The sequence below is a fragment of the Rattus norvegicus genome, chromosome 1, assembly GCF_036323735.1.
Source record: "Rattus norvegicus strain BN/NHsdMcwi chromosome 1, GRCr8, whole genome shotgun sequence".
NCBI classification, from domain to species: Eukaryota; Metazoa; Chordata; class Mammalia; order Rodentia; family Muridae; genus Rattus; species Rattus norvegicus.
This window is the reverse complement of record NC_086019.1, coordinates 205,738,443-205,754,436: the sequence shown is the minus strand read 5'-3', so window position 1 is coordinate 205,754,436 and position 15,994 is coordinate 205,738,443. Positions and strand designations below refer to the sequence as shown.

Genomic DNA, 15,994 nt, shown 5'->3' with positions numbered 1-15,994 from the left:
TGCTTGACCCTGCCTTTCTGGGGCCACAGGTTAGGCAGGTCTAGGCTCAGGCTGGAATGCAGACAGGAGCACTCTGGCCTGCTGCTGACACCAGATCAGGAGCCTCCCTCTGCTGCCTATCCTCTCCCCTTCCCTGTTTCCGCCTTCAGGCAAGAATATGGTCTGCTGGGCAGTGGCGGTACATGCCTTTAATCCAGCACTGGGGAGGCAGAGGCAGGTGGATCCAGCCTAGTCTATATCATGAGTTACAGAACAGCCAGGGCCACACAGAGAACATTAAAGAAAGAAAATATGGTCTTCCTTGTGCCTCACGGGAGTGAGTTCCCAGTGACCCTGTCTGCTGAGCAGCTAGCTCTCTTTAACTCACATGGATGGCTTCCTTGCTCCTCCATTGCAGGATTTTCACACCCCCTTTGTGTCTGACCCAGAAGAAACGGGGGACACTGAACGTAGCTGAGGAGCCAGCTGGAGAGAAAGCTGAGCTGATCCCAAATGTCCTTGTTAATATGGTGTACCCATCTTGTCACCCATGGTTTTGATCCTCACAAAAATCTCCAGCCTCAGGAGCTAGGAACATACGGCCTGCCTGGGTAACCAAGATTTTGAAAAAGGTGACTATCAGCTCAAGAGCCAAAATAGCATCCTTGCCCCAATGTCAAAGCTGGAGGCTAACAATCAGGCTTCACACTCACCCTGAGAGGGACAACCCTACCCATTTAATGCCCATATCTACCCTGGGGCTAACAAAGTTTTCCAGGGAAAATTCCCTGGGCCTAGCCAACCCAGAAGTCACAAACTTGACCTAGGAGTCCAGGACTCGCCCCCACAAGTTCTCAGCAAACCTGATGGGCAGGTCTGGCTTGTCCTGGCATCATCAGTTCCTGATGCTGGTGGCACACAGGCCAAATGAGGAAAGCCAAGGACGAAGGGTCCAGGGGGTTACAAATAAATACTCTAGGAGCACTCATAGCATGGGGCCCTGGGAGCTACAGTGCTTTCTTGGGAACCCAGCAGTAGCCACCATGTGGGCCTCAAGTTCTGAACTGCACACAGTACCCAGTAGCAGGACTTCAGGACGCCCTTAAGCACCTTTGGAAGGTGATTTATTGAGGTCTGTCAGGGGAAGGAAGGCAGCACACACAGGATGAATACACTATCCACACACTTCTCTCCATGCCTTTGGGGCCTGGTAAGTTCTGAACTGTGCCCATTTATTACTTCTTCAGGGGACTTGGGAGATTTGGAAAAGATCAGGGTAACAGTTGCCAGCACTCCTCTCTCCTGAAGCAGAAACCGCAGGACATCATAGCCTTGGGGAAAGAATCCTGTGATCATACTCTCCTACTATCCAGGTTGCTCATCCCAGCTGTGCTGGCTCATCTGTCTTCATGAGCCCGACTTGGGCAGGAACTGTTACCTCCAGGAGCTCTGCCTCATGGGGGGAACTGTGGGCAAGACACAGGCTGAATGGGCTGAGACCAGAGCTGGGCCCTTCCCGTGGATGGGGCGGGGTGTATGTGGAAGGGTGGGGTGGGGGTAGGGAGAGAAACATACCCTCAGGACTCAGGCTGGACACTAGGATGTGGCTCTGGGGGACTCCCTGGAGGAGCTCTTCTCTAGTTGGAGGAGGAAGGTCCTGTGGGGAAAGCAGGTCAGCTGAGGACTAGACTAAGGTAGCCCCCACCATCACCTCTTCCCAGAACTACTCTGACCTGTGTGCTAGTTCTATCCAGCTGTGGGGGCGGTGGCAACGCAGCCCCTGTCTGCTGGATGAACTGTTGCAGGTTGCATTGCCGGAGTTCCCTGTTCAGCTCCTCCAGCTCCTGGGCCTGGGCCTGGGGGTACACAGGACCTTCAGAAACAAGGCCTTCTTTTCCACATACAGCATGCTCCCTGGTCTGATTCTATATCAGATCCCCAAACTGCCAGTGTAGCAGGTGGAGAGTTGAGACTGGCTGTGTGGCAGGTAGGGAGGTGACAGGGATCTAGATCTGGGCTCACCTGCAGGGCGTGCTCAGCAGCCTCCAGTGCCTGGCTCACCAAGGCCAAGGTGCCCTGCATCTCCAGACTATGCCGCTCCTGGATGGCCAGGTCCTGGCGTAGGCGCTCAGCAGCAGATGCTGTAGCTGAAGGAGGACCAGGGGCCTCAGCAGCCAGTCGAAGCTCTGCCTCCAGGGCACAGGCCTGGGCATCTAGGGCCTCTAGCCGGGCAGCATGCTCAGCAGTAGCTGCACTCAGCGCCTGCAGGCGTGCCTGTCCCTCCTGCTCCCTGGCTTGTTCTCGTTGCAGCTCTTGCTCCCAGAAGGCCTCATGGCCCAACTCCTCAGTATTCCTCTGTATCCTGAGTTCTAGGCTCTGCAGGTCTGCAAAGCAGTCTGGGATGGGTCCTACCAGGGCTGTAGGCTCAGGGACAGATGGGCTGGGGACCAGCCTGGGACATCCAAGGTTGAAGGTTAGTGGTTTGCGTGGCTCACGGCCTGGTGTTGCCCCTGCCTTCGGGGGAAGGCTGGCACGAACTGGGCATCGTTCTGGAGGTGGACAGTTGTCTGAGGAGGGCCTCCCAGACAGGCTGGGCCCTGTCCGCCTCAGGACAAACTGGACATCATTGGCAAACTGTCCACAGGTGGCCTGGGCTCCCACTGGACACTCCTGTGGCAGCAGCTGTCGTTCCTTCTCCCTAAGACGTTGCACAAGGACAAATCGACCTGTCTGGCCTATGGAGGAGAGAAGGATTTAGCCAATGTTCCCTCCTCTATCTCCTAGCTTGAAGAATAGAGCAGTCAAAAGGGAGTCAACCCCACCCTCCTTGGAAGGAAGATGCTGCTGGACCACAGCCCCACCGGTTTAGTTTCTTCATCCCCAGGGAACTCACCTATAGCTTGGGCCAGCGCAATGACCACTTCTTGGCAGGTGGTCTGTTCTGAGACCCCACAGACCACCCGCTGGATGCCATCCACCCATACCTTCAGCTCCATGGCCACAAGCTCCAAGACCATCCCTGTCCTGTGGGGAGGGCACAGGCTATAAGATCAGGCCAGGTCTGCCTCCACCATAGCCTGGCCTTCCTCTTCTCTTGGCTTGCCACAACAACTGGCTCAGGACTGTGGCCCTTCAGCCCTGCCCTCCTGTGCCCAGCCCCACCCGCAGGCCACACATTCCTGGAGTGGCTGGGGAACTAGTTTGGAACCTCATGAGCATTTTGAGGCGTCCCCTCCTTCACCAGCCTCCTCTTGCCCCACCCACCCCACTCCAGGAACAGGGCGAATCATTAACCAGGTCCAGGTTTTCCTGTCCCCCGGTCACCTGGCTCAAAGGCCACTACCCTTTTCACGCGGGCGGCCGTCCCCAGGCACCTAGTAGCGATTATATGCAAATACAACGCCGTCCACAGTCATGGAAACGCCCCCCAGGGAAGGAACAGTCTTGGGCCTGGGAGAAGCTGAGAGTCACAACTCAAGACAGACCTCCAGCTCCGAACCGACCTGAGGAACTCTCTCTGGCCCCTGCCAGTCCCCGGTCAGCCTCCGCAATCCCTCCCGTTCAGCCAGTGCTCTGGGTCCTGGTGGTCCCGCCCCACTGGGGAGGGGGGCAAAGCCCGCCTCACGGCTGATCCCGGGCAGCGCGGGATCCAGACGTCCCACTCCGTAGCGGACAGATGCAGGTGCAGCACAGCCACTACGCGTCCCTTCACCCAGATCCGCTTCTCCTCGGTCGAAGACGGCTCCCTGGTGCCGCGCCCAGTGCTCAGGAGTCTCGAGAACCCGGCATAGCTCACCTGGGTACTTGCCGGCCTCCGGGACTCAGGAGCTTCGGTGCCGCCTCAACCTGCTGTCCCAGCGCCGCGGCGCGCCCAACCTCACGGCCTCATTGGCTCTCGGCCTTCAAGCCCCGCCCCACGGCATTCCATTAGCTCGGAGGCGTGTGTCTCCCGCCCTATACCCACTCCCATTGGCGGCTTTTCTCCCACCACGCCCCATTGGCTCGTTACTCGGTCCCGCCCCGGAGGCAACCAGGTGTGGGCGGGGCCCTGAGTAGGTAGGGGCAGGATCCAGTCGCCTGGGATGCTCACCTCTGTTGATCAACGCGGAAGCGCGTCCGCAGCTGCGTTCGCGCTGGGCTGATTGGCCCAGGTGAGATGTGTTCCCAGCTCCCGAGCAGCCTTCCTTAGCCGACTTTCTGTGTGCTGGTCTCCGCCCACAGAGAGGGCTTCTGACTGGAATCCTGCAACCCTGACGTGCACCCGAGCTCAACAGCCCTCCCTCACCAGCTCCGTAGGCTAGACCTCTTCAGCCCTGCTCCCTTAGGAATCTGTGACTGAGGACATCGGGGAAAAAAAGACCATGAACGCCCCCACCCGCCTCACTTCGTCCCATCCCCGGCTGCTACCCGAGGGAGGTGGAGTTTGGGGGCCAACTGGTCTAGGGGGCCCTGCACCCTGGTGGGGGAGGGGATCGTCCCTGAGGCTGACTAGGACAAAGACCCTGGGGTCTTTGTTTGAAGCTCCATCCACTCCCCTCCCCCAGTGGACCCAGTGTCCTCTACAGCAGTCTCTCCCTGAAGCGGGCCCCTGCTTCTACATCTTCCCTGCCGTCCTGGTGGACTAAATCAAAGGCAGACCCGCTCTATGTGCTCTGCCCCAATCACAGAGCTGTGGGAGGGGGTTCCCAAACCCTTGTGGCTATAAGGAAGCAGATGGAAGTTTGAGGCTGTGGAAGAGACAAGGTAGAAGGAACCTTCTGGCCTTCACTTCTGTTCTGAGGCAGAAGCAATGCCTTTCAGTGTTCACTAGTGGAACCACCATTGGGGAGAGCCCAGAGATGTGGAGATAGACAACAAGGAGATAAGGTTTTCAAGGGTTAGGTAGATGGCTATCAGACACAGCTTCACTTGTTGGCTAGAGTTAGCACAGCCATTCACTTCAGTCTCCTGTCCTCTACTGCCTCCTAATCACCTCAGCTTCCTAGAACTGACTCTCTCTCTCTCTCTCTCTCTCTCTCTCTCTCTCTCTCTCTCTCACACACACACACACACACACACACACACACACACACTGAATTTACTCATAGGACACCATTGTTTTCCAGTACCAGCCTATCACCACTGACTAGGGACAGGTACTAGGGTCTGTATAGTTCCCTGGGCCTCCTTAGCTTAGCAAGGTGGGTAGTAATCTAGCTTACCTAGATTACCTAATTGGCACAGAATGCACTCATGGCCCTTGGGCTGTATCTCCCTGGAGGCTTCTGGTAACAGACCCCGCCCCACCACCAAAATCCATGGCAACAGTATAGAATGCTTCCTTTCCTAGGCCTTCTGTGGGTTTAGGCCTCAGGTGAGTGTGGTGGTGAATTCCTGGGCTGGGGGGCAGGAGGGACATGAATAAGAGTTTCAGGCAAAAGGTTAGCGCCTCTGATCTTAGCTCTAGGCTGAGGTTAAGAGGGAAAAGAGGGGACAGTAGGGAATATATGTATATACTGGGGATATGCTGCCCAGGAAGTGACCTGCCCTCTTAGCCTGAAACAGAGATGAGGAGATGAGGACACTTGTATGAGCAGCAGTCCTATATCCTATCGGGTAGTCACATGTAGGCCTCCTCAGAAAGAATTGGCAAGTGCTAACTGGGCCTCTGTGGTTCCCACACCTGGGACACAGGGCCCACTCCATTCTGCTTCCTTCCTTCCCAGCTCCTGACCAACATCGAGAATGGCCCCTAAGTCTTGCCAGGAGTCTGAAGATGAGCAGGTGTCCCCAGCTCCAGCAGGTGTACAGCCAGACAGCAGTGACTTAGGGTCTCCAGTTGGCACACCTGTGGCTAGAGTGGCTTCTTCCTGTCCTCAGAGCGCGAAGCTCTACACATCTACACCAATGAACTGCTCTGTCAAGCAGCAGTAAGGAGGCAGGGGGTGGGGCAGCCTCCTGGGCTGGGACAGCCAACGGGGCCAGCCTGATCAAACCACAGGGGACTGGAATTTCAGGTTAGCCCCTGAAACCCTGGACCCACGTACCCTGAGGCTGTTATGGGAACAAAGAGAACTAGAGATCCAGGCACTTCGGTGGGCTGTTCAGAATGGCCAGAATGCCCGATACTACTACATCCTGCAGGAGGTGGCAGGGATTCCCCCTGAGCGGTCAGTGGTGAAACCCTCAGCCCAACCCAGGTCCTACCCTGCTGTAGCTCCTAATTTCTGTCTGACTCCTACCTTAACCACTAAGTCCTCTTCTACCTGACTGCTTCTAACTTTACACCTTGCATGACTTGACACTTTGAGTAAGTTAGTGTGCTAGAAATGTAACCATACCCCCTAGTATATAGACCCCTGCCCAGACCTGTTAGGGTTTAATCTGCACTGGCCTGTTATATGTCCCTTCAGGGTTTGGTGGCTGTGGGGCCTCCTTCACTACTAACCAACTCTTGGGAACCCTCGCTTGACCCAGACTGCTCAGATTGCCCCTCCTACCAGGAACTCCAAAAGACAAGACAAATTCCTGCGGAACCAGGTCCAGAAGCTTACCCTGGAGCTGAAAGCACAGAAGGAACAAGCCCAGCAGGTGAGGGGGTGGGATCAGGGAACAGGGCAATGACTTGGCAGGCTGTAGTTACCCACCTAGGGTTGGTCTGGAAGGTGGGGCTGCTGGAGGCCTCTCTCACTGGCAGAGACTCTTCCTCAGGAGAAACAGCAGTTGGAGGAGAAACTGCAGCAGAACCTCTGTGCAATGCAGCAGCTGGAGGCTGAGCTTCAGTCCTTTCAAAAATCATGCCTTCTACAGCTAGCCCGTTCCTCTTGGGTGGGACGCACGCTGAGGTCTCAGACTGGCAGTGTGGAGGTGAGTTTGTGCTCCTGACTTAATATCTCTCAGGCACCCCTCCCGCTCCACTCCTTGAGCCATGGTGTGCTTCTGTAGGCAGGTTTCTTTGTTGGGGCTCCTGGCCTGCCTGAGAAACCTGTCTCCCTTGAGATGTCTCCACAAGAAGCAATCCTCATCTAATATATGTACAGTGCTGTTAAGGTAAAAAATGAGAGGCCCTGTCGGGGAAGGGGAACCTCTTTCAAGCTAGTCTGTGGTTCCTTCTTGTAGGTGGTTACTGCAGAGGTTCTGAGGGACGTCAGTGACTCTTCTCAGTGTGCTGAGGTTCCCAATGCTGGGGAGGTGAGCAAGACTTGTCACAGGAGGCATTCCACATGTATGATAAGGTCTCTGAAGCCCTACAAGGTGGGAGAGCCACAAACCTCTTATTTCCTGCCAGGGTTTCCGGTTGGAGGATGTAGATTGGAACAGCATTGCCCACCGATATCCCAACCTCTTCTCCAGCTTGAGTTTCCATTCGGATCAAAAGTAACTGCATTGGTCAGGGAGTCCCCAGAGGACAGGGGGAGGGAGGACTTGGCTTGACAGACGTGGACTAGTTGTCACTGCATCCTTAAGTGTCCCCAGCCAAGTCATGTAACTCCTAAGCCTCAGCTATGATGCGTAGTATATAGAATGGGTTCAGAACAAGGGAGGAGCTCCAAGGTCCTAATTAATGTTATTAGTTTACCATTGCTGAGTCTGACTCCCGAGTAGAATACGCACGAGGGTTCCCATTGCCTTGGGGAGGCTGGCTGGGGTTGGGGGCATGGGCCCTGGTTCTAGGAGCCAAAGTAGCCAGTGAACACATCATGGTCCCAGACTGTCCCAGCCCCCGGCCTCTGAAGTGGATGCCTGTGACTCGGAGTGCGCTACCAAGCACACAGAGAAACCTACCAAGACCCTGGAGTGGAGCGCCTTGCCTTTGGTGGACACCAGTAGCTCGGAAAGTATCGAGTCTGACATCAGCAGCAGCCAGATGGTTCTGCATTCTGGAGCAAAGACGACGACTGGCCACCCACCCCAGGGACCAAATTTAGCTGCTTCTGAGCAGATGCAGGAATGCACAAGGAGCGTCAATGGATACACAGAAGGTGGAGTTGGCTGCATCTCCCTTTCACACTTTAGCAACCTCTCATCTCCTCTCATCTCTGCCCAGAGTCTGTTCATGTCTTCAGCCCCCAGGGTCCAGCTGCTTCTGCCCAGGATCTGAACCCAGTGTTTGTTTCCCTATTATGCAGACCCTTGGTCTGGCCTCTCAGGGAACATCTCCCAGACTCTTTCTCATGTTCTTCCCCTCATAAAGGACTTCTTTTTCTAGATCTTCATAAAAGCTGGTCGCCCTCATGTAGCAAGACTGTTTTGGAGTCCTATACGGACCTTCAGCACCCATATACAAGACCCCAGTTGAAGTGAGGGCTGCTCAGCCATGGGCACACCAGGAAATGTGGGAAGGACTGTATGAGGGGGGCTTACTGGGTGGATGGAACCCCTCTTCCCTACTCAGCATCCCCTTCTGGCTCCAGTCCATTTGGCTGCTGCTTGAAGATTGCTGCTGTCAGCCACCGAGAGAAGTTCATCCGCATTATCAACCAGTCACAGGCAGAGACAGTTGACCTGGGTGGCTTTGTCCTGCAGCAGCTTGTTAGGGACTTCCCTGTGTGCATGTACCGCTTCCCACCTGGTACTCTGCTAGCCCCGCAGCACCACATCACGGTGAGCCCTGCTGCCTGCTAGCCCACATTACCTTGTCCCACCCACACTGCTCCTTAGTACCTGGCCTTTCCCTAGGTATGGGGCGAAGGAACCAGCAGAACCAAGAAGCAGCTGCCAGTGTCCTCAGGCCAGGACCCTTTCCAATTCCAATCTAGCCGAGGCTGTGTGACGATGCTAGTCAACCCCCAGGGACAGGTCAGTGCTGACCCCAGCCACAGAGTTGAGGAGCCGGTCGGCCTCACCCAGTTAGAGTCATAGACATGACCTGATGGCCTTGTAGGTCCTCAGCGAGCATCAAGCTGTACCCTGTGTGACTCTGGGCTCAAAGATCTTCACCGACAACACCGACTGGTCCATTGACCGCTTCCCACTCTCAGAGTCCGAGCCCAATGTTGACCCTGGTGATCAGCAGTATCGACCTTCATCACCACAGAAGGGTCGGGCAAAGGTTGCTGGGGCCAGGCACAAGAAGCCACGGTAGGCGCAAGCCTCTGATTCTGCTTTCCAAAACGTGTCCCTTATTTCCCTAGGCGCGTTGCCTTGGACAAGACTCCTACCCTGGCTTATACTATCTTGCATTACACCTGCCCTCCTTTGTGTGGAAGTGACCAGGATACTTCTCAGGTCTTTCCTATATCTCCAGGCCAGGGGTTCGTCAGCAAAGGCTCTCCAGCACTGGTGGACTGAGGGCCTCACGACCTCTTCGCCCCACAGAGACCCGGGATATCTTGCCACTCCTAAGCACCCGAAAGCTTTTTCCCCTTGGAGAAGGTCCTGCACAGCAGGAAGGTGTGAAAACTGAGATATCAGAGCTCCTGCCAGTGATCCCAGAGTGTTCCTCGAGAGTGTGTCTTGAGGACTCACTGGGTAGGCAGGAGCGCAAGGTCCAGGTGAGTGTGATGCTGTGACCCAAAACTCTTTGATCTGCCAGTCTGCATGACTCTTAGGCTCCAGTGTTTTCTGCAGGTATGCCGGAAAACTGTGGACCTGAGTTGCCCCATGGTGGCCCTGTCAGTACAGAGCACAGCTGAGAGCAGATATGGCTTCCGCTTCCTCTGCTATCCTCCCATCACTGAGGAATTGTGTCGGCGGTTGTAGGTCAGCCAGGCCAGGCAGGCAGTGCCAGCTTCATAATTTATTGAACCAACCATTGCTTATAAAGTAAAGCACATTTCTGCATACCTGAGAGTTGAAAATGTTTCGCTTGGCTTTTACAAAGGTTATATGGTGTCCCAAGAGAAAGGAACTGCCCCACATAAGGGAACCTGCAAACCTTCCCAGGATGGTTGTGCCATTTTGAACCCTAGGATTAGCAGGCTCAGAATTTGGGCCATATAGATGACCCAGAGTCCTGGGACCTCTAAAAAGTCCAGCCCCAAGTTCACCCACTTCATTTTGGCCCCACCTAGGCCAAGAGATGTCAGCAAGGGAGGGCTACGCTAAGGGAAAGGATGGGCTGGAGGGATAGGGTTCAGGTGATGGAGGCAGTGGAGCCCTAGAGGACAAGTTGCCGGGCCTAGTGATGGCTTGGGATCTGGACATCCCTGGGCTCGATGGCTGGGGTCTGAGGACACCTCCAGGGCTCTCAAGGCCAACCTCTCACCCAGGACAGACCCCTCACCCAGGCTAGGCCCCAAGCTGCCCAGGACTCTCAGCCTACGTCCTCTGAAGGGTAGGTCTGCAGATCTCCCCAAGGAACTGATGCCTGACTCAGGTGGCATTGGGTACTTTGGGGGAGAAGGGATCAAGTGAAAGCCTGATGTCCTGGAAAGTTCTAGAAAGCAAGGAAGAAAACAGCATGTCAGAGAGTATCTGTCAGACAAGGTGGGGGAGTGTTAGTTGGTGCCCATCCATAATTTTGCCACCTGGAGATGGTGGCAGGCTAGGGTCAGTGTAACCATAGGTAGAGAGGATTTCAAAGTCCTTTGTGGTACCCACAGGTGGGTAGCATCCCTTTTCCACCAGGCTACCTCCCTTTGCTCTGCCTCATCTGCTTCCCAGAGAAATATGGCTTCAGTCCTGTGGCTAGTTCTAGGGCAGTGATTCTTAACTTATGGGTTTGACCTCTTCAGGGGTTGCATACCAAATATTCTGCATATCAGATATTTATATTATGATTCATAACAGTAGCTAATTAGTTGTAGAGTTATAATGAAAATAATGTATGGTTGGGGGTCACCAAACATAAGGAACTATGTTGCAGTATTAGGAAGGTTGAAAACCACTGTCCTATGGCAAACAAAGTGCCATGAGGCCTGGGCTCTGGCTCAGGTCATCTGAACTTCATCCTTGAGTACGTGTTCATCCCCAAGTGCCTACTTTTTTTTTTTTCCTTTTCTTTTTTTTCGGAGCTGGGGACTGAACCCAGGGCATTGTGCTTGCTAGGCAAGCGCTCTACCACTGAGCTAAATCCCCAACCCCCCCCCTTTTTTTTTGAGTGCCTACTTGCTTCTGTAATAGTTTGAAGTAGGCAGCTAGGGTTGCACAGTGCCTTTTAGGCCTAACATCTGTAGCAAGAGATCCAGACACTGTTCCAGTCAACCCTTCTGCTGGTCACCTTTCTACTGCCCTTTAACCTGTGCAGTCCTTGTCCATTGGGTGGTCAGCTGTTGATCCTCTCAAGGCCCTCTTCTTGCCCACTGCCAAGCACCAGGCAGTCTACAGAGGGGCAAAAGTGTGGGTGTTTGGTCCTCCAGAGAAGGTCATTGACAACCTTCGTACTTTTCCTCTTTTTGTCCATTTCTACAATGTACTTCTCTAAGGCTTGCTGGGTATGGGTCTCCTCATCTGCAATCACTCTGATTCTTTTGGAAAGGGTTCTGCCTGGCTTAATTTGTATCCCAGGTCAGTCCTGCCTGGGTTGAAGCCATTGAATGTTCCTAACCTTCTCTGTCTTGGTCTCCTGGTGGTTCTGTTAGCCACTTTCCTATCCCTGGATTCCTGGCAGTTTCTCCTGAGAATTGTTGTCTGTTTCTGAATACACTTGGCCACCATGAGGCTCTCAACAGATGCTTGCCTCTGGACTTGCCCTGCATCCTCCTTTGTGGAATGCCTCCCTCTCTCATTTATTAGCCCAGGAGCCCTTGAGGTATCATAGTGTGAAGGAGGAGTTGGGATGGAACCCAACTCTAGGATTTGAAACCCAGCCGTCCCTACTTTGCTAAGAAGAGGATTATCTTATGTGGCTCCTCCCAAGCCTAGCAAAGGAAGGGGCTGAACTATATTATTCTGCGCTGAGGTGGGGATATCCACACCCAGTTGAGGGATTAGGTTACTCTTAGGCATGGGGTAGTACCTGAGGCCAGGCGTAGCGGGGTTAGGGAAGTCTTGGGTCCAGTCTGGTCTTCCTGTTCTATAGGAGCCTTCTGTGGGTCCTGGGCCTGGACATGAGTAAGTCTTTCCTGTTGGAACTCCAGCTGTCTTTGGAGAAGAGGACTGAGGTGGGGAAAGGGGAGAGCTGCAACCATGTCTGTCTCAGACTCAGACCCAAATGACCATCATACTGGGATGGATCACTGGCCTGTGGCTCCTATGGTTGTCCTGGGAGACCAATGGCTGCTCAGCCATGGAAGCTTCCATCCCAGATGCCCCCCACACCAGACAGGATGAAAGATGGTAGGGCTGGTAGGGAGAGGGGCACCAACCGCAGGCCAGGTTCCCTCCAGGCCCGAAGCCCAGTCATTGACAGGTCACAGCTTTCTGCAGGGTCAGGCCTTAGGGTGGAGGGTCTGATGGCCAGATCTGGCCTATGTGGGGGCAGCTGTTCCAGGGGTGCCCATTCCTAGGGAGGGAAAGGGCTAGTATGGGGACCCTGACCCTGGAATGGGAGGGCCAGAGTATGGGCATGCCAGTTGTCCTGTATATATGGTGGGGGGAGCTCTGGGTGGTAGTCTAATTCAGAAGAAGGACTTGGGTAATAGTATATTGTGGGGTGAAGACAATAGGTGATGGTCTACTTTGGGAAAGGGGGCTATAGTCCTTGCCTACTTTGGAGTGTGGGAAAGGCATACCTGGTACTGGTTTCTACGTTCCCGTAGGCCTTTGGTGGGGTTCCCACAGAGAACTTGACCAGGACCTGAAGAAGAGAGTAAGGCTATGGTTTGGGGTCAAGGTACTACAGGGTCAGCTCTGGGACATATAGGTTCAGTTACCATGGGTGAGGTTGCTGGCATGGTCTTCTGCGGCTGGGTTCTCAGAAAGCAGACCTTCAGGCAAGGGGCCCTCAGGGACCAGCAGGGACAAGGCCCATGGCTGGGTCTCAGGCACAGGCAAGGTTGGGTCAAATTTCCGAATGGTGGCTCCATGGGAACACTCTGTCCAGGGTTAGAATCAGAGGTGACTGGGCTCATGCTAGCCAGCATGCTTCAAACTCAGACCACAGAGCACAACCCTGTCATTCAAGAAGCTGTGTGACCTAAGGCTGGCCTGTGATAGTTCCCTTTCCTTCTAGAAAGATCCACAGCCTCAGACTCTCCTTTCTCTCAACATAGGAAAGGGGAAACCAACTGTTGCTGCTCATGGGGTCATTGTGCATGGACCTGGGGAGATAAGGCTGGGAAAGGAAATAAAGTGCCGTCACCCATCTCTGCAAGACCTGGGGAACTAATGGAGGCCTTTTTCTTGGGGTCCAAGGAAGCCTGTCCTCTTGGGGTGCTGGTGGAGTCCTGTCTTCCTGGAGGGCTGGTAGAAGTCTCTTCTGGAGTCGGGGTGGGGCATAGTATGGACATCTGTAGTAAGTGTCTGGCCTACCCAGCCGAGGCAGGAGAATGTCAAGCACGTTGCCTTCCTTGATGGCCTCCTTCACCATCAGCCAGTCCTGGCTCAGCTTCTGGGGAGCAGGCAAGTTGGTGCATGTGGTGGGTACCTCATCTAGGATATGGAGCTGGGGGATGAGCTTCTTTACCTCTGCTCTGTAGTTGTAGTCCTGAGGTGCCTATAAGGAGAGAGTGGGGGACAGTAGGCCTGAGTCTAGTGGGCCCTGTAGGTCAACTGTTTCCTGGGACTCCCTCTTCCAGACTTCGATGAGGAGGGGCAAAGGAGACAGGGTAGTGTTACTGCCTCATCCTACTAGAGCCTAGGGCCTGCAGGGACTGGGCTTTCATCCTCTCAGAATGTGTACCTTTACCCCTGAAGCCCATAGCCAAGGTTCAGGGGAGCCCTCTAGCATGTGGAGCTGATTGTGAGCTAACACCAAGCAGCAGCTATTGAGGTACACAGTGAGCTTGGAGCACGTGTGGACTTCGTGGGGTGCATGTGGATTCACCTGCTGTAATTTCAAAACAGGCTGTTTAAGCCTCCAGCGGCAGACGAGATAGAGCTCACAGAGAACAAGCCAGAAGGTACAAGTGAGCCTAGAAGTCCCCATTCTGTGGAGGCGCCTCCCAAATATATGCTGATTGGGTGTTCAGCACACACACCTTGTTAGAAGGGCCAGGGTCTGGCTTCAGGCACACTAGATTCCCCTCCAATGTAAGCGTGGTCAAGCGTGGGCACAGCTGTAGGTACCGCATCTGCCCCAGGTCCTCCACATTGTTGCCCTCAAGGTCCAGCACCTCCAGCTGCTCCAGCAGACACAGTGGGCTCAGGTCCGAGATGTTGTTGTAGGAGACATAAAGTTCCTGAGGGCCACATGGGGGATCTCAGCTGGGGTCTGAGCTGATCTCCATTCCTTGCCCCTAAGTGTTAGACTTACCTTCAGTGCCAAGAAGGAGCCAATGCCATCCAAGTCAGTCAGGCCACAGCGAGCCAGCCACAGCACCTGCAGTTGGCCCAGAGAAGTGCCCAGGTCTCTGCAGAAGGCAGGCAGAGTGGTGTGATGGTTAATCTTCAATGTCTACTTGAATGGAGTTAGAATCACTTAGGAGACACATTGGGAGCATGTGTCTGAAGGCATTTCCAGAAAGATTTAACTGAGGAAAGATCCACCCTGAATGTGGGTGGCATCTCCTCATGGTCAGGGGTCCTGAAGAAAATAAAATGGGGGAAGGGAGAAAGCCAACTGATTGCTGGTGCTCCCTCCCTTTTCTGCTTTTTAATCTGTTCAAATGTGAGCAAGCTTCCACTTCCACAGATAGGAGCTGCGCCTGCTGCCATGCCTTCCCTGCCTTGATGGTGCATCCCCTAAACCACCAGCCAAATAAGCCTCTCCTCCTTTAAGTTGCTTCTTGCCAGAAGCAGGGATTTAGCCACAGCAGCCAACAGAAAAGAGTAACTACCGTAAGTGGTCAGTGCTACCATGGGCTTGTCTTCAGCCAACAGCAGCCAATGCCATGCTATCACTCTGGCTGCCCATAGGCACAGGGATAGTTGTGACTTGCTTGTGGTAGCTTCCAGCTTATGGGCTACAGAGATCCCTACTTCCCATCTTTCCCTGCTGTAGCATCCTGGTGTATAGTTAAAATATGTTCCCGGAGAGCACAGAAGTCCCTGGAGTGTTGGGGCCTTTTCCCATACATGCTGAGTGATCAGCACCCACAGCTTGTTAGAAAGGCCAGGGGCCAGCCTCACACAGACCAGACTGACCCTGAGGGGCTGCTTTCAAGCTCTACCTGCTACCTGTGGCTTTCCCTCCCACAGTGGCCTACTATACACATGGGGCCTCTTTTCCCTGAAATGTACACAGATTCTGTGTCAAAGGATCTGCCCTTGCTCTCTTGCTGGGATGTTCTTCCTATAACACTGAACTGCTCTTTACCTGGTAGTACAATTGCCACTGACCTCAGGCTCCATGAACTACCGCTGTTTCTAAGCCCCTTTGCTGATGACTCACTCCCACCCACCCCCAGATAACCCCCGGGGCTTGTTTTCTGCTGTAGCTCAGGTTATACCTTTACTTTTAGTCTTTGTCCTTCAACTGTAAAGATTCAGCATTTACTCAGTCAGTTGCCTTAAATCACCATCTTTTTCTTTTTAAAATTTGTGTGTGTAGTGTGTGTGTATGTGGTGTGTGTGTGTGTGTGTGTGTGTGGTGTGTACACATTTGTGTGGGTGCTTATGGAGGGCAAAAGAAGATATCAGATCCCTTGGGGTTAGAGTAGCATGTGGTGCCAAGCCACTTGATGTGGGTACTGGAACTGAATCTAGGCCCTCTTAAGAGCAATGTGTGCTCTTAACTGCTAAGTCATCTCTCCACCCCTCCCTTCCCCCTTTCAAGATGTTCTCAGTCTGTAGCCCAGGCTGGCCAGGAACTTGAGGCAGTTTTCCTGTTTCAGCCTATTAACACAGATATGTACCACCACACCAGCAATCAAATGACTAATTGTCCCTGGAGAGAATTTGTTTCTGGCGACTCTTTCCAGATAGTGTTCATGTGTCGGCTCTCGCAGACCCCTGCTACTGGTATGGCCACTTGGCAACAATGTCTTCCTGCTGCTGACAACAGTGCTCCGCCTTCTGCCTTTGGGTATCCCCTGGAAGTTTGAGGAAAGCCTCC

The 15,994-nt window shown here is 53.9% G+C and overlaps 3 protein-coding genes across 30 annotated transcripts in view; 1 reads left to right on the top strand and 2 right to left on the bottom strand.

Annotated features, from left to right (window-relative positions):
* Positions 1-1,086: 1,086 nt before the first annotated feature.
* On the bottom strand, positions 1,087-5,264 carry Rassf7 (Ras association domain family member 7). 4 transcript variants are annotated; one of them, XM_063286575.1, is made up of 8 exons: positions 5,181-5,264; positions 4,070-4,314; positions 3,483-3,879; positions 2,873-3,003; positions 2,002-2,714; positions 1,713-1,835; positions 1,555-1,636; positions 1,087-1,445 (listed from the first exon to the last, which is right to left on the bottom strand). In XM_063286575.1, exons 4-8 carry the CDS (start codon positions 2,994-2,996, stop codon positions 1,414-1,416), a joined length of 1,074 nt encoding a protein of 357 aa, XP_063142645.1. In that variant the 5' UTR covers positions 2,997-3,003; positions 3,483-3,879; positions 4,070-4,314; positions 5,181-5,264; the 3' UTR covers positions 1,087-1,413. The 4 variants fall into 4 exon arrangements, with proteins under 4 accessions (XP_063142645.1, XP_006230599.1, XP_006230601.1 ...); XM_006230537.5 differs by having other exon boundaries at positions 3,776-3,879; XM_006230539.5 differs by lacking the exon at positions 3,483-3,879.
* On the top strand, positions 3,977-9,743 carry Lmntd2 (lamin tail domain containing 2). 12 transcript variants are annotated; one of them, XM_006230554.4, is made up of 14 exons: positions 3,978-4,130; positions 5,685-5,888; positions 5,976-6,128; positions 6,462-6,549; positions 6,670-6,825; positions 7,078-7,149; positions 7,247-7,335; positions 7,669-7,940; positions 8,168-8,258; positions 8,373-8,562; positions 8,638-8,757; positions 8,843-9,039; positions 9,206-9,452; positions 9,529-9,743. In XM_006230554.4, the coding sequence occupies exons 2-14, from the start codon at positions 5,704-5,706 to the stop codon at positions 9,658-9,660; spliced, it is 1,992 nt and encodes a 663-aa protein (XP_006230616.1). In that variant the 5' UTR covers positions 3,978-4,130; positions 5,685-5,703; the 3' UTR covers positions 9,661-9,743.
* Lrrc56 (leucine rich repeat containing 56) overlaps positions 9,683-15,994 on the bottom strand; it is a 15,353-nt gene continuing 9,041 nt past the window's right edge. For 5 of the 14 annotated variants that reach the window (XM_006230565.5, XM_063269733.1, XM_006230564.5 and 2 more), the window contains 8 exons: positions 14,255-14,351; positions 13,980-14,180; positions 13,312-13,495; positions 12,714-12,875; positions 12,573-12,637; positions 12,207-12,343; positions 11,858-11,997; positions 9,683-10,336 (listed from right to left, as the gene is read on the bottom strand). In XM_006230565.5, the coding sequence (XP_006230627.1) occupies positions 10,002-10,336; positions 11,858-11,997; positions 12,207-12,343; positions 12,573-12,637; positions 12,714-12,875; positions 13,312-13,495; positions 13,980-14,180; positions 14,255-14,351 (1,321 nt within the window). In that variant the 3' untranslated portion in view covers positions 9,683-10,001. The remainder of the gene's footprint in view (positions 10,337-11,857; positions 11,998-12,206; positions 12,344-12,572; positions 12,638-12,713; positions 12,876-13,311; positions 13,496-13,979; positions 14,181-14,254; positions 14,352-15,994) is intronic. The other 9 variants (XM_063269752.1, XM_017589500.3, XM_063269755.1 and 6 more) reach the window with 4 other exon arrangements.